The sequence below is a fragment of the Apus apus genome, chromosome 1, assembly GCF_020740795.1.
Source record: "Apus apus isolate bApuApu2 chromosome 1, bApuApu2.pri.cur, whole genome shotgun sequence".
NCBI classification, from domain to species: domain Eukaryota; kingdom Metazoa; phylum Chordata; class Aves; order Apodiformes; family Apodidae; genus Apus; species Apus apus.
Window position 1 is genome coordinate 158,473,113 of NC_067282.1, and position 23,069 is coordinate 158,496,181.

General features: G+C 40.0%; 1 protein-coding gene across 1 annotated transcript in view; it reads left to right on the plus strand.

The window, feature by feature from the left end:
* The window catches only part of C1H3orf20 (chromosome 1 C3orf20 homolog), a 37,057-nt gene that overhangs the window by 424 nt on the left and 13,564 nt on the right, over positions 1–23,069 (plus strand). The window contains exons 2-8 of the mRNA XM_051610989.1: positions 3,355–3,475; positions 5,254–5,385; positions 10,908–11,061; positions 13,086–13,314; positions 14,114–14,215; positions 15,659–15,935; positions 17,825–17,941. Of these exons, the coding sequence (XP_051466949.1) occupies positions 3,371–3,475; positions 5,254–5,385; positions 10,908–11,061; positions 13,086–13,314; positions 14,114–14,215; positions 15,659–15,935; positions 17,825–17,941 (1,116 nt within the window). The 5' untranslated portion in view covers positions 3,355–3,370. The remainder of the gene's footprint in view (positions 1–3,354; positions 3,476–5,253; positions 5,386–10,907; positions 11,062–13,085; positions 13,315–14,113; positions 14,216–15,658; positions 15,936–17,824; positions 17,942–23,069) is intronic.

Genomic DNA, 23,069 nt, shown 5'->3' on the forward strand with positions numbered 1-23,069 from the left:
GGCATAGACAGTTAAACTCTCTGCTGGGTAAAAAACTGGCTGGCTGGCTGAGCCCAGTGAGTTGCAGTGAATGGGATAGATCCAGCTGGCAGCTGGCCACCAGTGGTGTCCCCCAGGGCTCAGTTTTAAGACCAGTCTTGTTCAATATCTTTATTAATGACCTGGATGAGGGGATGGAGTGCTTCCTAAGTAAGTTTGCAGATGACACTAAGCTGGGAGTGTCAATTTGCTTGAGGGTAGCAAGGCTCTGCACAGAGACCTGGACAGACTGGATTGATGGACTGAGGCCAATTGTATGAGGTTTAACAAGGCCAAGTGCCTGGTCCTGCACTGGGTTCACAACAGCCCCATGCAAAGCTACAGACTTGGGGATGAGTGGTTGGAAAGCTCCATGGTGGAGAGGGACCTGGGGGTGCTGGTTGACAGCTGACATAACGGGAGCCAGCAGTGTGCCCAGGTGGCCAAGAAGGCCGACAGCATCCTGGCGGCATCAGGAATAGTGTGGCCAGCAGGAGTGGAGAGGTGATCGTGCCGCTGTACTCGGCACTGGTGAGGTCACACCTTGAGCACTGTGTGCAGTTCTGGGCCCCTCACTACAGGAAGGATGTAGAGTTGCTGGAGCGTGTCCCAAGAAGAGCTACCAAGCTGGTGAAAGGTCTGGAAAATAAGTCCTATGAAGAGAGGCTGAGGGAACAGGGATTGTTTAGTTTGAAGAAGAGGAGGCTGAGGGGAGACCTCATTGCCCTCTATAACTACCTGAAAGGAGGTTGTAGGGAGGTTGGAGTTGGCTTCTTCTCCCAAGTGAATAATGATAGAATGAGAGGAGATGGCCTGAACCTGCGCCAGGGGAGGTTTAGACTGGGTATTAGAAAGAATTGATTTACTGGAAGAGTGGTTGGACAGTGGAACAGGCTGCCCAGGGAGGTGGCGGAGTCACCATCCCTGGAAGTGTTTAAAAGAAATGTAGATATAGTGCTTAGGGACATGATTTAAGCACTGAACGGGTAAATTAGGTTATGGTAGGGGGATTTAGGTTATGTTTGGTTTTGGTAATCTTTGGGATCCCTTCCAACCAGGATGATTCAATGGTTCTGTGATTCTATGATAACCCATGGAGGGTTTTGCATTGTAGGAGATTGACATTTATGTTGGTGGGAAGATTAAAAACATTACTTCCATCTAGTTTGCAGTTCACCTGGAGGTGAATGAACCTGTCCCCTCTGCAAGCCCCCTCTAGGAGTCAAAAGTTACTATTTTTTCAAGCAGCCCAAAAGCACTATGTTACCGTAATTGCTGAGTGAGACTGAAATAATGTTGAAAATTGAATTTCCCACATGTGAAACCAATGCTATAAGGACAGGATGCACTTTGGCTTACTAGAAAATTTACACAAACAAAGGAGACAGCAGGCAATTGGGAGCCAGCCTTCTGGCTGCCTTGGATGCATGAGATGAGCTGCAGATGGATATCCCATGCAGACCAAATGCAGACACCTTCTTCCCCCTCCCCACCCCTGCCACTTCTTAGTGTCTCACAATGCAGTCCATTATATGGATCAGAAAAAGAGCTCATCAAATGCTATTTGTTCTATGTATTGTTCAATCATCATTATGATTTTCTGTATTCAAAATAATTGGTATAACTTTATGGATTAATTTGAGTGACTGACCTAATCTGGAATAGTTTACACACAACAAAGAACTGAGATCTTTCCAGAGATATTTCTCTGGAAAATATTTCCAGAGTTGTTTGGTCCCTCCGTCTCTTTAAATGTGTCTGAGTGATTTCTCTAAATTCCTTTCAGCTCCTTTTTCTACAGTCTCTATTTAACAAGATTGGAAATTAAGATTATAATTGTTTTCACTAGATCGTAGTTGCATACTTTAAGAAAAGTCCTTTAACTCATGGTTTTACATTTTTATCTTTATTCTATTTCTTTCACTGGGTGTAGTTTCTTCTCCAAGATTTGTGTTACACTGTCTTTTTAAAACAATTGCAATAATTTGTTTGGATACTTATCCTTCTACATAGCTTTCTTACTTTTGTGGGTGAGTCTCCTATCTCAAGAGGTGTAGATTGGTTTGTCGTTAAAAACCTATCTAGCAACAGCTTGATTTTCCTCTTTTATGCTCCTTTAGTGACTTTTGAGAACTCTAGACATCTGGCACAAAAATTTCATGCTCTGCAGAGAGGAACAGTAGCTAAAACTGAGGGACACATTAACCTGCAGCTGCCTTAATTTTTAAATAAGTCAAGTTCATTGGCTTATCATCCTGAACGAGCTCTTGGATTTGGAGGGATGTTTTACTGGTGATGTGTGGAGAATTGTTCAGCTCTTGTAGAAAAGGACTTCAAAAGGTGACCTCAGAGCTACTGGAAGTAGCTGGCATTTATTTATTAAAAAAGTCTAGGAGTCCAAAGTACTAAAAAAACACCTTTTTGAAACAATTCTCAATTAAGATATGAAATAAAATCAAGCAAATTTACCTACATTGACCAACCTTACGTTACAGAGAAGCAAGCAAAAATACATAGAAAGTAGAAAGTGCAAGCATTAAATTTCAGGATTCCTGGTGCTTATTGCTTTGCCCTGGCTAATATGTATACATTTATTTTCCAACACCCAGTGGAAACTCAATAAAAAACATATTTTATTAAAGATTAAGTAAAGATAAGTGACATGTAGTCAGTTAAGCTGTGAGAAGAATAACTTGCAAACCCAGGACTATTCCTGCTACTTTAAACAATAAACCCCCAAAATCTCCACTCCCCTGTTTCCAGGAAAGACCATCAACACACAGAAGCCACTTAAAAAACTTCTGATTATCTGAGGACCTTTTCTATATGTTTCAACATTTGGCTTTCTGAGGGTCACCAAGTGCTATTTGTTTATGGATAGATTAAAAAAAGGCCACAGACTACATATTCTTCTTAATAAATATTAAGGAGACATAAAAATGTTCCTGAAACTGTCAGCTGAAGGCTCATACATGAATGGCATCTACATGCTGTTTTACCTTACTTGCTTTTTCCTTCAAATTTACAATAGAATATGAAGTGGTTTAGAACTCCTAGGATGTACTAGGAAGTGGAAATGGCATTAAAATCACATCATTTGACATGGGTTTCTTTTTAATTTGAATTACTAAAACAAGAGTTTTTGTCTGTATCACAGGGATAATAATTTATACCTGCCTCACAGGCCTGTAGCATGAGAAATGCTTGATGAAGGAGTGGATATGCAAAGTGGCTTTTAAATTAAAGACTCATAGATCAAAGAGAGCTGCTTGGATTGCCTAGGTTTTACTAGGATACACCAGGAAAAACAGGTTTCATATTTCTGCTTGTTTACAGCAACACCATAATAGTGATGTTTAATCAGGAGGGAGGTCTGGTGACTAATAAAGATGAAGAAATGGTCAGAAAATGGAAATGGCCTCGGGATGGCAAGCTTGCCCATCCGGTTATAGCACAGGTAATAGTTATGCTTTACTTTTCTCACTGTTCTTACCTCATTTTTTTTCTTTTTTTTTTTTTTAATTTTACATCTTCAGATATCTCTGAGGTGTCTTAATTGCAAGGAACATGATGCTTACATTTCTTCTTCTTTAACACAACCTTTACAAAGAAGGACTCTTCCAGCAGCCTCTCCATGAGTGGGTGTCATTACCTCTGTTTTACTCATGTGGCAACTTCACGAGAAGAAGGAAAAGCAAATTATCTGGAACTGTTGTAACTCATTATTTTAATAAATCAGAGGCCTGTCCTTGCTGGAGACATCTTGAAAGAGTCTTTTCAGAGCCTGGGAATGTGAACATTCTTTTGGGTATGTTCAGTAGTAGGCAACTGTTTGCCTGACTTGAGGCCTGATCCCGTTTCCACTGAAGTCCACGAAAAAACTCTCACTGCTCTGCAGTTACCAAAGCTGGGCCTAGCATGCTGCAAAATTGCCAGAAACAAAGATAATACTTTTGAGACCAGAGTCAGGAATTGTGCCTTCAGGCATGGAGTTTGTAAGCACAACCATTATTTTACAGGGGTTGGATCAGATGGGTTTTTTATTCCTTGCTACCTAGTATAGAGCTACTGGCATCAAGCTCAGTATTTTATACAAGGCACACAAAAGGCCCTGTCACAATGACAGGTAGCCAAACCCCTCCCATGGTTCCTTTCCTTGGCTCATACTGCCAAGCTGGCAGCTTGCAGGAAGGAGTAACTTCAAACAAATGGCCATAAAATCCTTGCTGCTTCCATGACTGTTTCATATAGGCAGATATTCCAATTTGGAATTGGATTCTTTTTTCTGTAAATTGACTTTTGTTTATTCTGTAGAATCTGCACGGGGTTGAGACTTCCAAAATATGCTGTATCTGCAGTTTTGGTTTTTACAGAGTCTGTAAAAAATAAAGCATGAAATTATTGAAGCAGTTAGGATTATCAAATGCAGATTATAGAATGTTAAAGATTATAGAATGTGAATTATGTGCTATATCAAGTTAATTTGGTGTTCTTCAAAAGCCACATGAAAATGGAAATTAGTGAAGTTTGGTTTTGCAACATAATGTTTGCTTTGTTTGAATGGGAAGGAGTGTCAGAGGCTGGAAAAGGATGGTGCGAACTGCTTTTTGGATTAAATGGAAGTGGTTCAAAATGCCCTGCTTGGTGTCACCAAGGCATTCTTCATGGTCTGCATGCACAGACAATGCTGAAGGCTTTAGTGACCATGGTTTTAAGAAAGTACTTTATATGTGTCACAATGCTAATTCTTTACTGGGGACTAAACATTGTCCAAATCCTACCCACTCACACCAGGACCAGATGAAGGGCAAGCAAGGACTAGAGCTTCTTGAGTCTGTCTGTGCCTGTCTCCACAGCCTCTGCCTCAGAAGTTCACATGCTTTCCTGGGCCATGTGAGAGATATGAGAGTTTCTCAGCGCATCCTGCTATACAGCAGCACCTTCCAAAACATGCACAGTCTCAGTGCACTTGCTTTGCGCAGGAGTCATCCAGACAAAGGGCTGGGAGCTGGCTCTGTCCACAGTTCATATGCTATGAGCTTAACTTTGCAGTATGCAAATAAGAGTGACAGCCCTAAAAATTCTTTGTAGACTTAAGCCTAGAGAAAACTGATCATTCGCTCACCACGACCAACCGTCTTGGATAACCCTTTGAAATGTCAGTCTCTTTCATCCAAAAATAAATATGAAAATTTGGTAGTATTAGTAAATCTCTTTTTTTTTTTGCTTTTTCAGGTTAATGAATACATCACAGTGATGATTGCAGGGCGCTTTGCAATTAGCTTGGTCTACAAGTGGCAACATGAAAGTGTGTGCTTGTCTTTGTCACCACTGCAGGGTGCGGCTCTTAAACAGTTAGAACAACTGGTATGTTGTAACTGCTGCAGTATTGCCATTTTCTGCCCTTTACAAATGTTAATTGCTCTGTGAACCTTAGAATTGATGAGCTTTCTTATAAAATACATTTCTCAAGTTTATTTCCGTGTAAGTGTGCTAAGTGGAATGTCACAGAGTGACCAAGTAAGAACTTCTGGAGATTAAACATAAATTCCAGTGGATTTATGCTCAGGGCTGGCCCAAAGGGACAAGTTTTTTTTTATGTTCTTTGGTTCCTGGTTTTTCCTTTTGTTTCTGGCTGATATCCTTAATTATTTAATGTATTCCCTGTTCACAACATTTTGTGAGTAATTCCCTACCACCCTACATCCAGTGTTTATAAGTGCAACTAGAACTCAGATGAATCTTCATTTTTGCTCAGAAAAGGTGGTAAAATATTACCTGTAATTTATGTCTATAAAAAGAATTCTTTAGTCTACCAGATAGAATGCCAAGTGCATTGACAGCCTGTTCTGAGGTAGGTATAATTTATTGTGCTGTAGGTGGCATGTACTGAATGAAGCCCCAGGAATTCATGATCCAAATAATTCTGGTCTTCACTTCTGTGCAGTGAGCTGGCTGTCCAGCTAGGTTAATCATCCAGCCAAAACCCTGCATCCCTGCATCTCTGTGGCAAATACTCTCTTTTAGTTGGGTTGAAAAATACTGTTCGTAATCAGATTTTTTAATGTGATTTGGGAGTCAGGGAAAATACAGTTACAAAACAGTTGTTGGAAAAGCAGAAGAGATTTATGATCCAAGTAAAACAAAAACAGAATCCTGTTTGTTCAGTTTATTTCCTTCTTCCTGTTATATATGAAAGCATTTAGCCTAGAAAATGTAAAAGTGCACTTTGGAGGTCTGTAAGAGACATGCATGCATGTCTCATGTCTCATTGATTGTAAGAGAAATTTAAATTAACTCCTGAAGTTCTAAGAAATTAAATTTGTTGGAGTTATTGAATGGTATTTTGTAAAAGAGCTTCACAGTGTGTTACTCATAGCCTTAGATGTTAAAATGCAATCAGTAAAACTTAACATCACCATCATTAGCAAAAAAACCCCCAATTTCTCACTCACACACCTTTCTGCTTATGTAGGCAAGGAAACATTGTAAGTGTGGGAAGATAAAAGCAGTAAATTAACATATTCCAAATCTAACCACTTTTTTTATTTGTTGGGAAACAAAAATTCAATCTATGTTTCATAAGCTGAACCTTAGTTTTTTCTAACAGCTTGGAAGTTCTTTCATTAAAGAAGACTGAGAAGCTCTTAATATGTCCTTAATAAGATGTAATCCCTCTGTAACACTGGGATTAGAAACAATGTTTTATTCCTTCTAATTCTGGAAATGACTGGGCCATAACAATAATAGAGCTACTCCTGAGTCCCCATAAGACTGCCGTCTGAAGTGCTGCCAGAAGAAGACTTCCTGTATGGAAGAAAGGAGAATTTGATCCTGTCTCAAAGTAGAGCTAGAAAAGACGAAGCACCATGAGAAATTCACTGTGTATCTTTCCCAGGTGGAATTGGAATGATCACTATTCTGAGGGACTACAAGGAAACAGGGAGAATTGATATAGCTAGAATAAGCCTTTTGGCTCATTGATATCACAGAGCGGTAGGGCTTGGGAAGAGAACTCTGGAGATCATCTAGTCCAACCCCCCCGCTAAAGCAGTTTCACCTAGAGCAGGTTGTACAGGACTGTATCTGGGTGGGCTTTGAATGTCTCCAGAGAAGGAGACTCCACAACCTCTCCAGGCAACCTGTTCCAGTGTTTTGTCACTCTCAAAGTAAAGAATGCACCACTGAAAAGAGACTGGGCCCATCCTCCTGACACCTGCCCTGTAGGTATTTTTAAGCATTTATAAGATCCCTTCTCAGTCTTCTCCAGGCTAAACAGACAAAGGTCCCTCAGCCTCTACTTATGAGAGAGATGCTCCAGTCCCTTAATCATCTTTGTAGCCCTTCTCTGTACTCTCTCCAGTAGTTCTTTGTCATTCTTAAACTGGGGAGGCCCAGAACTGGACACAGTGCTCCAGATGTGGCCTCACCAGGGCAGAGTAGAGGGGGAGGAGAACCTCCCCTGATCTGCTAGGCACACTCCTCTGCCCTTGGCCTTCTTGGCCACAAGGGCACATGGCTGGCTCATGGTTAACTTGTCCACCAGGATTTCCAGGTCCTTCTCACCAGAGCTGCTTTCCAGCAGGTCACCCCCTAACTTGTACTGGTGCTTGGGGTTATTCCTCCCCAGGTGCAGGACCCTACACTTGCCTTTGTTGAATGTCATGATGTTTTTCCCCGCCCAACTCTTTACCCTTCCCTGGTCTTCCCAGGTGCTGCTTGAATGGCAGCACAGCCTTCTGGTGTATCAGCCACTCCTCCTAGTTTGTTATCATCAGCAACATTGCTGGGAGTACACTCTGTCCCTTCATCCAGAACATTGATGAATATGTTGAACAGGACAGGATCCAGTACTGACCCTTGGGGGAACACTACTAACTACAGGCCTCCAACTGGACTCCACACCACAGATCACAGCTCTCTGAGCATTTCCATCCAGCCATTTCTCAATCCACCTCATAGAATCATAGAATCATCCTGGTTGGAAGGGATCCCAAAGATCATCAAGTCCAACCATAACCTAAATCCTGCTTCCACAACCTAATTTACCCATTCAGTGCTTAAATCATGTCCCTAAGCACTATATCTACATTTCTTTTAAACACTTCCAGGGATGGTGACTCCACCACCTCCCTGGGCAGCCTGTTCCACTGTCCAACCACTCTTTTGGTAAAGAAATTCTTTTTAATATCTAGTCTAAACCTCCCCTGGTGCTGGTTCAGGCCATTTCCTCTTGTCCTGCCATTATTCACTTGGAAGAAGAGGCCAACTCCAACCTTCCTACAACCTCCTTTCAGGTAGTTGTAGAGGGCAATGAGGTCTCCCCTCAGCCTCCTCTTCTTCAAACTAAATAATCCTGGTTCCCTCAGGCTCTCCTCATAGGACCGAGTAGATATTTAGAATTTATACAATTTTCAGTTCAGACCTCCTTCTTCACACACAAAGCCTTCCCTGACACAGCACTGAGGTGGAGAACTGGACTTTACAAGAACTGGACTTTAAATAGGTGACCTAACAAATTCCACCTAGAAAAAAATGCAGAAAATACATAGCAGACAGCTAAGGTCTAAGTCAGAGAGAACCTGAACCTGTGTCTTCACTTACTCTACTAGCACAAGAATGAGTCAGTAAATATCTATGAAGAAGGTAAGACCAGAAGCTTTTATTGAGTCATTTTAGTTTGATTATGGGTTTCTATTCTGTAAGACTCCACACTGACTCATTAGGAGAAACCTCAGCAACACACACCAGATGTAGATAGTACTCTGCCTTTTTATGGTCCTTCATCATCCGCACAGATTTATGGAATTTTAAACACTACGGGTCCAAAGGAGACAATGCTTTTGAATGGTCAGACTTCTTTAAAAATGGATCTGAAGAGGTGGCACATGCTTACATTGGACTATTAACTATAGTTAGTGGCATACTTGTACCTGTTATTTCATTATAGATAAACTGACAACACCAAAAAGGTTCTAACTTTTGAGGTAAATCAGCATTTATCTTTGTACTTTGCCCTTTGTTTCTTATTAATGAAAATGATCTTTCCTCTGAATTTTGACAGTGCTTCTTACTTATAGTCAGCAAGAATCTCTCTCTCAATTAATCTTTTTCTCTTTGAAAATTCAAATAATCTTTTATAACAATTAAAATACCTTCATTTTTTTTTTTCCAGTTGTCAGCAATCCAAATAATTAAAGACACTGCACAGTAAACCTTCAGAAAACAACAGATCTTTAAAGGCCATACAATGAAAACTGTGAATCATCATAACAGAAGTGACAAATGCTCTCTTTAAAGCCAATTAAGCATATTGACTATTTGTCTTTCTTCAAGGGGTTGATTCTAAGACTAATACCGTCCTTTTGGAGTCCCATTTATGTCTGCTTTCATGTCAGTCTATGCTCTCTATGAAGGTTCTTCATTCCAAGAACTGTGCTGCACTAGGAATGGTCATCGTTATGCAGTTGGACAGTAGACGACATAATCCATATCCAAATTAATCAGTTAATCCTTTAAACTCTTTCTGCCCTAAGTAAGTGTTGCATAATCAGAGATCATTAAAAGCAGACATTGCCGCTACTTGTCACTTAGTCATTCCCTTGCATCTATATTTTCCACCAGCAGAAAATTCTTTTCTTCAAAGCTGAGATAATTTGGACAAACTACTGGAAATTTAGAGGAGACTGGAGTTCATTCTGAGGAAGTTCTTCTGATACTTGTCTCTCTAGCCCTCAATTATGTTTAGTCACAGAGACTTTGTATTAATATCTTCTGAAAGGGCTAGGTAAAATCTAATTTGCAGGGGAAAATCTGAAAGAAAAAGAGGAGTATTTTCAGATAGGTTTAAATTAATAGTCACACTGGGGCATGGTAGAATGTGTAACATTTTTAGAGAATACAGAAAGTTGGCATGCAAACTAAGATCCTGTTAAAAAGAAAGAAAAATATTTACATGAGCCTTCAGCAAGTAAGCTGACAAATTGCAAGTAAAGAAGCAGGCATTAGGCTGATTTTGACTTATGCAAGAAATTTACATAACCTAACTCTGCATAGAATGAAACATACACTTCAGTCTTAACTGGAGAGTATACTAAAGCTCTGGAGAGAGTGGGTTATCTGGTATCTACTCCAATTTAAAGAATTAGGGAAACAAAAATAAAACCACAGTGGTTTGGCTGTGGCTACTTTCTGGCTTAAAAAAAAAAATAAATAATAATCTCAAGGGGCAAAGTATTGGAATTATTTTTAATTTAAGCAAATTTTATTTAAGGTATGAAATAGAGATTCTTTGTGGAGTTAATTTTATATTAATTTGAGGTTACAGATACATTTTTAGAGGAGCCTAATGGTCTTAGTTGTTAAATAAAATTTTCCATAGTTATCAAGGACTCTTCCGAACATGCACTAATGTGTGAGTTATTGTTTGTAAAACATTATTACTTGTATCGCGCCATTACTATGTGTGTTCAGAACAAACTAAAGGTAGATCATTTGTTTGGAATGCAAATATTTAAATGGTTCTAGATTCAGGGAAAAAATCTGGCAGTAACATCTGCTTCCTGGGTATTTTTTGGATATAGCCGAAAGTGCAATCTTCTTTGGCCACTGGAGTATTCATGAGCCCTACCAAGCAGACAAATACTATCAGTATCTGCACTGCTTTTCAGAATTTATTGTGCAGGATTCAGTATTGCAACTATTCTCTAGTGATGGCTGATTTGGCTAAAAAACTTATTTTTATATTACATCTTGCTCTATCAATAACATGCTCAGAAGGTGTTTGTATCTCTGTGGCATTTAATAGCTTATACCAGTGTCAGCACCCTTGAACACCAGGTGGAATAATGAAGTTCTTTAATTTGTTTTTCCATTATTATTTTTTAAAGCCAGAATTGAAAGAGCTGTTCATGAAAAATGAAGTTCCAGAGGCAACTGTAAAGCACATAAATGACATCAGTGCAACCAGAGAACTGAGGAAATTGCAGAGGAAGATCCGGAGCACTGTGGGTGATTGGCTGCGGTATTATCGCACAGCCCTAGGTCAGGCCTGGTCACAAAACAGCTGGGAATGTGGTATTATGAGCTTGTTTCAATGTCAGCAGGTACCAGAGTAGATTAAATATTCTTCTGAAAGTCAGCCCCAGACTGACTGTCAGAGAATGCAGACACTGCTGACTTGAACACTGAACTAGAAAGGGGGCCAGTGGGAAACCTGTTAGTCAACTGGTGAGCGGGTACTTGGGGTACAAGGTTCCTCAGAAGTCAGCAGACATTTCTATGCTGTTTCCACACATGGTACTGAAATTGCTAGGCAAGTGCTGAAGAAACCCCTTCCACCACCGACAGTGGTGGAGCTGCATCAGAGAGCTACTGCATTCAGACTGATCAGTCCCATAGGGACTGGGCCATGTAATGCAGACAGAGCAGCATGTTAACACACAAGAGACAGGCTGACACCTCTGGTGGTACTGCACCGAGCCAAGCACATCAGCTTTGTCAGGGATCACTGCACTGAGGTACACTGCACCGTACAGACACTCTCTGTGCAGATCCTTGAGATACTTTTGGGCTGAACAGGCAGTGGACTCCAGTCGTGTGCTGAGGAAATCGCTGGGGACAATGGGACAGGTAATAACTGCTCTGATTCCCCACTTCCCTGGTAGTGCAGCTTCTGTTAGAATGAGACTGTGGAGATGGAGGAAGAAAAGTTTGGAAAAGAGGAGGAAAAAAAGGTGTGTTGTAGTAACTACCAACCATTTTTGAAGACTGTTGTTCTGTATGCATTAGATGTAACATTTACATGAACTATCCAATAACGTAATCCACTGTGAGTTCATATAACTGCTACCAGCATGAAAGCTAGGCCTAGGCAGAAGGCTAATATAAACTTGATTTTCAGCCTTGAATTGAATGAAATTGATTTAGAGAGCTCATGCTGGTGCATTATATGCCATGGGAATCATTCTGTGAGTCCTCAATACATTAAAGCCTCCTTAATAATACAAACAAAAGCTATAAGAACATGCTCTGGTTTACTGAACATGTTTCAGTAAAATTGGCACTGCCTGAATTCTGTATCTTGGCTGATTAATTTAGCAGAATATTCATTCCATATATTGGAGTCCTCTTATGGGGAAGAGAGCTTGTGCATCACCATGTTCCTTTGGCAGGATTTCTTTTTCCTCTTCTACCTTGTCAACATCATTGTCAACACTGATAATTTTTTCTTCTGGATTGTAATCAAGCCACCAGAAACACGTGCCAACCTGCCATTGAGTTATACCTAATCCAACAGTAGATCACTGGTTCTGGGCAGTTACAAAAGGCTGAGGATCACATTTAAGATTTACCACCTGAGTTAATACTTTGGCCTTAGCAGGTCAAGGGAGGTGATCCTTCTTCCCTTCTTAGCACTAGTGAGGCCATACCTGGAGTACTGTGTCCAGTTCTGGCCTCCACAGTACAAGAGAGACATGGATATATTGGAGACAGTCCAGCAAAGGGACATGAAGATGATTAAGGGACCGAAGCACCTCTTCTATGTGGAAAGGCTGAGGGAGATTGGACTGCTTAGCCTGGAGAAGAGAAGGCTTTGATGTATGTAAATACCTGAGGGGAGGGTACATAAGAGGGTGGAGCCAGGCTCTTTCAAGTTGTGCCCAGTGACAGAACCAGAGGCAGTGGGCACACACTGAAAAACTAGAGGTTCCCTCTGAACATCAGGAAACACATTTTCACTGTTACGGGGACTGAGGACTAGTACAGGCTGACCAGAGAGGTTGCAGAGTCTCCCACTTGGAGGTACTAAGAAGCTGTCTGGACACGGTGCCAGGCAACCAGCTCTCGGCAGCTCTGCGTGAATGGGGGATTGGACTAGGTAGCTGCAGAAGCCCCTTTCAACCTCAACCATTCTGTGATGCTGTAATGCTATGATTAACTCTCATATTACATTTCTAGTGTGGATCACACAGCAGATGAGTTACATTTATAAGCATAAAAACACCATCAGTTACCAAATAAGGGCTTGCTTTGTCACTCATATAAGCTGTGCTGGTGTATTTCAGGAACTGACCGCATACGCCTTCAGAAAATGTCTGACCCTCCTCTGCAACCCTCAAAGAAGGGCACAATTCAGTCTGCAGGTGCTCTCCCAGTTGCTTCAGGTTTGCTGAGATCACAAAGGAAGAGGAAAGAGAACAGCCAAGCTCCCAAGTTAGAAACTTCTCTTCAAGATAAGACGCAGTCAGCTCCTCCTCACAGCATGCAGCAGAAACCATGTTCTTATCCTTTCAGGTGAATAAGAGGGACAATGGAAGGAGATGAAAGAACTACTTTTCCCCCAAGTCACATGTCACTTAATAACTATTTTGTGATCATTTACTTATGCCACACAATAAGAATTTACATCCTTTTTTCATGAGATTTTATTAGTACCTGAGAGTCTTCGTATGTCCCTGTATGATACTGTAAAAGCAGCAACAACAATGAAGCAGCAGTTGAGAAGGTTTGGAAAAATTCCCACATTAGATCTTAAATACTGTTTCAGCAAATAATATTATCTTTTTTTAAATTGTTATCAATCACATTTGTCACAGCAGCATCTAAGCGAATTCTGTTTGGGATCAATGCCTCCCTATACCAGTATTTATGAAGATGCAAACCCTTGGTGTCATGCCCTTGACTTAATGCTCTGCTCTCCAAGTGCCACCATGTGCCAATTATAATACATAGAAAATCTGAGCTTCAAACGTGCTTTCTAAGAGTTTGTTTAGTCATAGTCGTGCTACTGTGTTTCATTTCTTAAAAATATTTCAGGGAAGTCAGAGAAATGGAGGGAATATTTTTTCAGCTTCTTTCCCAAGTCCTTGCCTTTTCAAGTACAAGATAGTCTGTATTTGATTTCAAATTATCTGTTAGTCTCAGACAAATGTCTTCTCATTCAATCCATTAAAGCAAAGAGGCTTCCAATATCCCTAGCAATTATCTGAAACCTGACTTGACCCATCCATGGCACATCTTGCTAATGCAAGATACTTGTCTCTTTTGTTTTGCCATTAAACTTTCACTTACTTGCTGTTATTTTCTCATGCAGGGCTCCTGTTGTACCAAAGAGCAACACCAAATCAGAGAAGCTGCACACGACTCAGTTAAATTTAAAGAAAAGAAGGAACGTACTGAATGTCATCAATTCACGGTAAGGAAATCTAAGCCAAGACTGGACAATGATGGCTTCAGTGTAAACACTGGTGGTAGTTGTTTACTAGTAGTTCACTTCTGGATATGATTAAACAGGTCACCTGTGCTTCCAAACGGTTACCCCAGTGCACAGGATGCATTGCATGTGGATCAAAAGTAGTGGTAACTTTTCAAACCTAAATAAGAAAACAAGAGGACAGTATTTCTCACTGTATTTTTGGTGGCTTAAGGTGTCTTTGAAGCAAGTTTACTTTCACTGATACCTTTCCTAGGGGTGAATAGCAACACTGCTTTTTTACAAACTCAACAATGTCTAAAAATGAGCACAATTAATGAAACAAAGTACTTTTATTTTCATACAACTAGTCTGTAACTCAACTAATAAAGTAAAATACCACAAATCTCAAGTATTTCATTATTCCTCCTAGTATGCTGATATTGTAATAATTTTACATGCATTTGAAGCTGAAAACAAAAATTTTCCACATTCTGCTGCCTGTGAGATCACTTAAGGTCTTTTTTCCCTGATACATTTCTGTCACACTTATTTCCTTCTGATACCTCCAACACAATATACCTCCAACAAACATCTAGTACAGGCCAGTGCTCCTCATAGCTCTCTGTTTTAAAGCATTTCTCTTGGCACAGTCATCTAGGATTGATCCAGCATCCCCAAATACAGCAACAGTCTTTCTGATAGCTTCAGAGGCCACAGGGGAGGACTGTGAGTTTTAGAGTATCTTTTTTCTTATTTTTTTCTGGTCCAAACCTTCCATGAGATTTGCTATCACTATGAGGAAGTTGTGTTCAAAAGATACCATCACCTAGAGTGGTGTGGCAAGTACTTATTGAAGACATGGATGTCTTCACTAGAGGTGTGATCATAAGGCCGTGGAACTTGGCACTCCTACTGCCTACTTTATGGGACCAGACCACCTACAGAATCCAACCCCCAGAAATGTCAAAAGACTTCTTAAACAAATTAGTCTTCACCACACCAGTGAAAGACCAGTAATGCCAACACACATAGGACATACATATGAATATAAAATCAGCATACTGCAATCAGCTGTCAGAGATAAGAGGTGCCTGTGAGACCTTCATGTAATTAGGGAGTGGCCTTTGAAGTTGCTCTTGGTTCCTATCAAAGCCTGCCTGGCTAGCTCATCTGGTTAAAGCACATCCCTTGTTCTCCTATTGTTGGTTTCAGAGGCTGTGTTTTTGGCAGAAGCCAGGAGCTCCACAGCACTTGTGGTTGCATCAGACCTTAAGAAATACATGAAACATTTAGATGACTGCACGCCTCAGATAACAGGGGATGGCTGGGCCTAGACCTGTGATTTATAGAGATTATTTTAAATGACTCTTCAATTTGTACTTTGTCTATTTGGTAGTCTAACTTCCTAACACTTTCCCCCGTATTTTCTTTTCCTTGTGACAGGGACAAGCTGTGGGTCATATCCCAGGTTGCTTGTCCTGTTGTGCTTCGAAGAATTCTGATGGGGGAGGAAGGGAAGACATGCAGGTGTAGCAATCGTCGGATTCCCTATGTGTCAGACCTGGAGTATGATCACCTCATTAACAACCAGATGTCCTTGAAGGAGCAGATTATAGTGGTCTGTGTCTCATCTTCACAAACAAGCCAGGATCCTAGTGAAGCCAAGATAGAGCAGCTCTATGAAAGACAGAACAAGAACAGAAATATGCCTTGTGCTCAGGTGGGTTTTGTCAGACAGTAACAAGTTTTTCTAACACGTGGTTGAGAACTTTAACAAGTCTTTTCAGAGTAATCTTCTGTTTCTCTGGTTGCTAAAATATCTGAAAAATTGTCTCACTAGAAGTGTCTGACTGGTGCCAACTTCAAATATGTGTTCTACAGGAATTTTAATATTAAAAAAATACTAAAGTAGGAAAAAAGTCTGAAGATGCTGGAGCTTGCTACAAAAAAGGCCTTTCAAAACAAATTGTTTCTGAAAACTAAACATTACTTGAATCTGTATCTTTGAAGATGGTGTAAATTGCTATTTCCAACTTAGAGGAATTCCTCACATAGTTCTTTTTTCTGAGAAGAAGCTGAGAGAGTAAACCTGGATAATCCTTTATGTAGAGCAAGGATCTCAAACTTTGATTAAAAATCCCCAGCACTAAGTCTTGATGGGCTTTCTAGTTCTGTGGCACAGTACCAGGAAACTGTGAGGCTGTGTGTGTGTGGCTACTGTGACATTGCAGGCCTTAAGGATTAGTAACCACAACAATCTATTGCATCAGTTCAGCAGAAATCTGAGACTTGGTAGCAATGTGACAAAATATCTTTTTTTGTTGAAACATTTTGCCTTCCAGGAGTTAAGACTTTCTAGCAAAGATTAATGAAAAAAATTCCACATAGAAGCATGCTGCTAGAAGATTACAAAACAACTATTTTTCCTTGCAGCACAATGTAGCTTTGTATAAGTCTGTTTTTAGAAGGACTGGAAATACAAGTAAGTTAAAGTGTGGAAGGGCAAAAAGGAAAAGCAAGGTAATTTGATAAACACTTCAAAAAATTATTTTGTTTTGTTTCAATGTCCCCCAGACATTGTCCTTATAATTACCTGAAAATCCCTCAATAAACCTAAGAGTGGAAGTGGCAGTAGACACTCAACAGGCATTTTTATCATCTTGACATAGTGGGCGCAACAGTAAATCACAGTGACTGCTGTATTCATAATTTTCCACTTTTTACTATACATTTGTGGAGCTGCACTAAGATAAAAATGTTAAGAGGATTTGAGTCTGTGTAGATGCAGCTTCAGTACCAATTAAGGCATTAAAATTACTTCTTTCATTATGTCTCATTTATCCGTTCCTTGAGAAACTGGTCACACAGCAACTATCATTTCTGATTTGCATTTGAAAAAGTTAGCAAAGAAGGGGTCAACTTCTGGCCCTCATGAAGTCTTTGGGAAAATTCCCCTGTGTTTCAGCACCAGCAGGATTTTTAGTCCAAAAAGCAGAAGGTAAACATGAATTAAATACCCACATTTTATATAAACAGGAAGAAAGTAAAGGTGTTTTCATACCTAAATTCTCATATTGTTCTTTCCTCCTGGAAGCCTGACTTGAAAACCTATTTAGGAAATCAGAGCAAAGAAAGGCTTGTGTGGTGCCTCCTTGTCTCACAGTGTGGTCCATATTTGGCCCCTGGTCACTAATGGCAGGAGCACAACTCTTTTGGAAGCCAGGATTCCAGAGGCTTATGACAAATCAATAAGGAGGTTGCTGACTAGCTGCCACCCCTGTTCTTACAACTGTGAAGTCTAGTTTTATAAATCAGAGAAGCTGTTTCTTTTAAGAGAAGCTTAAAAGCCTCTCTGATATAATATAAATAATATAAATCAACTAAGCTGTTCTCTGTTTGGGAGAAATACATGTACAAACAGAAATAGAGAAATTGAAAAGCCTCTGTCATCAGACACTGTGTGAAGAGCCAGTGCTAGCTGGTCTGAAGGAGACAGATAATTGATTTGAGTTCATGAAGTCATGTTTAGAAATAATATTGCTAGCTTCACTGGTCAGGCAAAATTTACCACTTGCTTAACTGTATAATTGTACTTCCCTTTTGCTTCAGGGTTGTCAGGATTCCTTTCGCCTCCTCAAGTACAACATCACTTCTGCAGATGCATTTACAGATCACAAGGGTTCCTTACTGGAAAAGAGACATAATGTATCTCCTGGCATGTTTTTGGTATGTTAAAATGATTACACTCAATTATTTAACTTTTGATGCTCTTACTGTGATCTGGTTACAAATGAGTGACTTTGGGATGTGTCATGAGTATTTGGGCCATCAGGGAGAGAGGAATGCTAATCTTCATTCTTCAGGAGTACCAATGGTTGTCCCAGCAGCCCCAACTCTCCTTTATCTGTTAGCAATTCAGGATTTACAATGCATCAGGCCATTCTCATTCCACCTGTAAAAGGCAAGAAGCACATGCTAAGTTGCCACAGCACTAGGAAAGGAACACAATTTCTTCCTTTGGACTTTGTAGCTTAGCCACCTGTATGCACTTAACCCCATTTCTGCTTCACCTGTGGCAGAAAGTCTTGAAGAACATCACACAACAGCATGTTTCAGTCTTAAAAAAAAATTAAAAGAAAAAAACTTTTGTTTTCCAACATTCTGGGAAGTACTCTTTGCAAATCAGGAAGAAGTTTAAGATGAAACATGCACAGAAGTTAGTTTTAAGTACTTGTATAGTTTTCATATGTGATCTAGAAACATTAGAATTTCTTCTAAGAGATTAATTCATAGGTGATGTATTCTATTGAAGTTTTGCATGCAAAGCATATCTGCATGTTTTGAGATGCAGTATTGTTGTAACACTGTGAAGAGAGGCTTCTGCAAGCCTTGTCCAGTTCTATTGACAAGTTGTTCACCTCTGATTTAAGGGAGGTTCTCCTCCCCCTCTATTCTGCCTTGGCGAGGCCACATCTGGAATGTTGTGTCCAGTTCTGGGCCCCTCAATTCAAGAAGACAGGGAACTGCTTGAAAGAGTCCAGCACAGAGCCACAAGGATGATTAAGGGAGTGGAACATCTCCCTTATGAGGAAAGGCTGAGGGAGCTGGGTCTCTTTAGCTTGGAGGAGACTGAGGGGCGACCTCATCAATGTTTACAAATATGTTAAGGGCAGTGTCAGGAGGACAGAGCCAGGCTTTTTTCAGTGATGTCCAGTGATAGGACAAGGGGCAATGGGTGCAAACTGGAGCTTAGGAGGTTCCACGTAAACATCAGAAAAAACTTCTTTACTGTGAGAGTGACAGAGCACTGGAACAGGCTGCCCAGTGAGGTTGTGGAGTCTCCTTTGCTGGAGACATTCAAAACCCACCTGGACAAGGTCCTGTGTGATGTGCTCTAGGTGATCCTGCTCTGGCAGGGGGGTTGGACTGGATGATCTTTCGAGGTCCCTTCCAACCCCTAAGATTCTGTGATTCTGTGATTCTGTGATGCAAGCTGATATTAGGCTAAGAAAATGCAATCTTGTTTTGCATCACACATAATCACTTTATAATTGGCTTTTAATAATCCTCACATCTTTCTGTGAACAGCAGCACAAACACTGTTTTGCTTGGTTATTTTAGTTACTTTCTCCCAGTAGGAGAGAGCACCCACTAATTATTGTTTAGTTATTCTTTGTCTACTTCCTAATAACAGTGAGGAACAAATACTGCTTCCTGTGTTTCCTCTGAACATTTTTAGTAGTGGCCATGGCATTAGGACAGAGGACCTTTCAAATATTGTCTTATCTTGACTACTGTAAAATGAAGGCTATTTCTGTTGGTTAGGAGTGAGCTGTTCTTGCAAACAGAAAACCCTCTACATGACACCTATCTGTGATCAACTTCTCTGTCCACTGGGTGACACCAGCAGCCTATCTGACATAGCTGTGTACAAGTCTGAAGATTAAATTCTTAACCACACAGCTTCTTTTTTCTTGGTAATATTAATAACATTTTCTTTCCTCTCTGGTGGCAAAGTGATATAAATAAATAGGGGAAAAAATGCAGAAAACCCAAAACTTTTCCCATTCTTACTATATATAGTTTACAAATCTGAAGGACACAAAGTGAGAAAAGATTCTGTAACATACAGAGTGAATTGAGGACCTGTTGTAGAAAAAGATGAAGATGACATGCTTTACTATGAATGACCTACAGTTGATGAAAATTATTGTTAACCCTGAAGAACTCAGGTAACTAATTAGAGAGGTGCAGTTTGATTCTGTTCCATGTTACCTTTTAGCATTCCCATATGGGGAATTATTTATCTTAAGCAATTTTTTGTGGCTGCTGAATTGATTAATCTTTATAACAGCTCATAAACTACTTTTGCTTTAGAAATAATTTAAAGATATTCTATGGTATATGTGCAGCATTTTGTTTTGGTTGTGGTTTTGGTTTTGCTTTATTTTTATTTTACTGCTGCAAAGATTAACCAGCAGTGCAAGCTCCGTTTCAGTTGGTACCTAGATACAGACAGACACAAAAGATGTGTAAGGAGTAAAACCTCAAGCCTAATAAGACTGTCACCATGGTCTTAATTACTGTTTTTAAAATTGAGTGGCAAAGGCAAGGTAACCACCTAGCTCTTTTGCTTGAGCAAGAAACTAACCATTGTTTAAGGAGTTTGTTTTTAGAAGGAATTAGTTAATAGTCCTTTCTATCAATTCTCCTAATGTCTCTCAACTGACAAATAATCATCCCAAGCAAAAAAAGTCCCAAAAGCATCAGATGATTTCACCTCATTACAACCCCTATAACCTTTCAAATGATACAGCAAACATGATACAGATGGAGCTGCCTTTGCTGTTTCCAGAGAGGTATTTAACCCGTTCTCAAACAGTTCCCAGTCAGAGTCATCCAACTGTTACCATGCTCAGCCAGAGCAGTTTAATCTACCAACAGGAGCAGCAGCAATTCATCACAGTTTCATGGGCCTGGCTTTGAAAGGCAAGACTTAACCAAAACTGCCTTGTAGGATACAAACATTCTCTCTGGACTAGAGGCACCAAGGAACCTGCCAGAGGTAGCAGCTTGAGCTCACCTTATGTTGTCTGCATCAATGGTGACTTGTAAAGAACAGGAGAAAGAGAAGCTGTCAAACTCTACCAGGAGTCACAAATTGGAAAGGGACACAGCATTTCATATAGTCATTTCCAGACCACCTCAAAAGCAAAACAATAAATAACATTCAGAAGTTCTGGAACCTAAAATAGGCTGTGGTTCTTTTCTGTTGGACAAGAGCACAAGCTCTGCTGAAGAACTGGAACTGGCCTGATTGCAGTTTAGAAGTAACAATAATTAAGAATGAAGTAGTTACATTCAGGGTAGAATGAAACTAATTTTGAAAAACTGACCATGTGTCAGAGGTGACAAAATTCCAGGTCACACATGGTTGTCTGGAATGTTCAAAGCAGATCACAGAGAGCTCCACAAGGGTCAATGCAATGCTCTGTAATTATCAGTTGGTATTTTAAATTAACTGTCAATAAGTACAGAGTTATTTGCATGGGGGAAAAGAAACATAGTTATTTATACAGGTGCAAAGATGGACACAATATCTCTCTCAACACTGAAGTAAAAGAGCCAAGACTCATTGACATATCCCTGAAAACTTCTGGTCAGTGCTTCACAACACTCATAGTGCAAGAAGAGTGCTAGTTAAAAGGTAAATAAAACATTCTTGACATTCTGGTTCACAGCATGTGACAGTCTTCACCGCATCTCAAAAAAGGATATAATGTGGAATGGCTGTTTGTATGAGGAAGGACTAAGTAGGGTCCCTTACAAAAAAGATGGAGATGAGATACGAGAAACGTTATAAAGCAAAAATGATGTGGCAAAGGAATAAGAAATAGTTATTGTTTCTTAAAACACAGGAACTATCAGGCACCAATGAAGAGATAAACAGCAGATTTAAAACAAAAGGAAGTTATTTTTCTCACAGCACATCATTAAATTGTGGAACTCTTTGCCACAGGATGTTGTGGAGTCCAAAAGCATAAGTGTGTTCAAAATGGAACTAGATACATTCCTTAAGGTTAGCTCTGTTGGCAGCTATCAAACATTATGGCCCAGGCAGAGCTTTTGGTTGAGGAAATCCCTGAATGGTTGACTGCTTTTGGGCTGCTCTGGATAAAAAAGAATAGGATTTTCTTATAAATGCTCTTCCACTCCTCTCCCAGCTACCAGCCAGTGACAGGGACAGGGTACTGGGTGGGTTCAGTGAGCCTTTGGTGTAATCCTACACAGCCACTTTTACACCACTATGTGCAAGGTTTTTGCTTTAATTTCGGTAAAACTTTGATAAAAGGACCTGGGGGGGACACGCACAGAGTGCATGAGAAGAAGGTTCTTTGCCTCTGACATCATCCTAAACTACATTTTTGTATATATTTTTAATTTGGAAAGCTTCAATAAAGGAAAAGTAATGTTCCCAGGAAGGAGTGGTCTCTCTCAAACTGTGCAAAAGTAGGATTGAAAATTTACTTAATTTTACATGCTTTCTTCTTGAGGCAGATAACTAATTTCCTCCAGTCATTGGTGACTTCCTCAGATGATCAGGAAAAAAACACTTCAAAATGAAACACAATTGTCCTCTGTGTCTGATGAATCAAAAGGCTACCCTTAGTACACTTGGAATGACAGAGTCCATCCTTAATTTCCTACTGAAGTAATTATTGTTCAGCTAAATAAATATAAGTAACTTTCAGAGAAGGAATTCATGGCTTCAAAGAAAAAGAATTAAGTTCAAGTTTTAATGAATGCATTAGGCAAGAAGGAAATGTATGATATTAAACATTTGCTTTTAGACAGCTTTCCATATAGACTTTTAGATGCCTGAAGGAAATGGTTTTACAGAAGCATTACAGTAACGCAGTTGCTCCCAGGGGCAGTTGCCTCTCTCTGATCATGGCATGTACTTCCTGCCATGTGGTCAGTCCCCCTCTCTCCCCCTGCCCCCCATCTAAAGATCTTCAGCCAGGACTTAATGATCGTGCCTTCAAAATGTTAGGGAGTTGTGTGTTTGAGGGGCAAGAGGCAGAAGGGAACTCAAGTTTTTTGTTGGTTTTTGTTTTTCTTTTGCAAGAAGTGGCTTTTCAAAAGCATTGTTTGTGCTAAGTTAAAAAAAAAACAACCTCCAGACACCAAACATTCCTGCTGTTTTCTTTCCCATAGGATTTTCATTCATTTTTTTTCCAAAGTACTGCAGTCTGCAGATTTATAATAATACATTATTTGTTAAGAAATGTGCTATGATAACAAACATATGAACCTAACAATAACAAAACATACATGCAGACACGCAAAGACA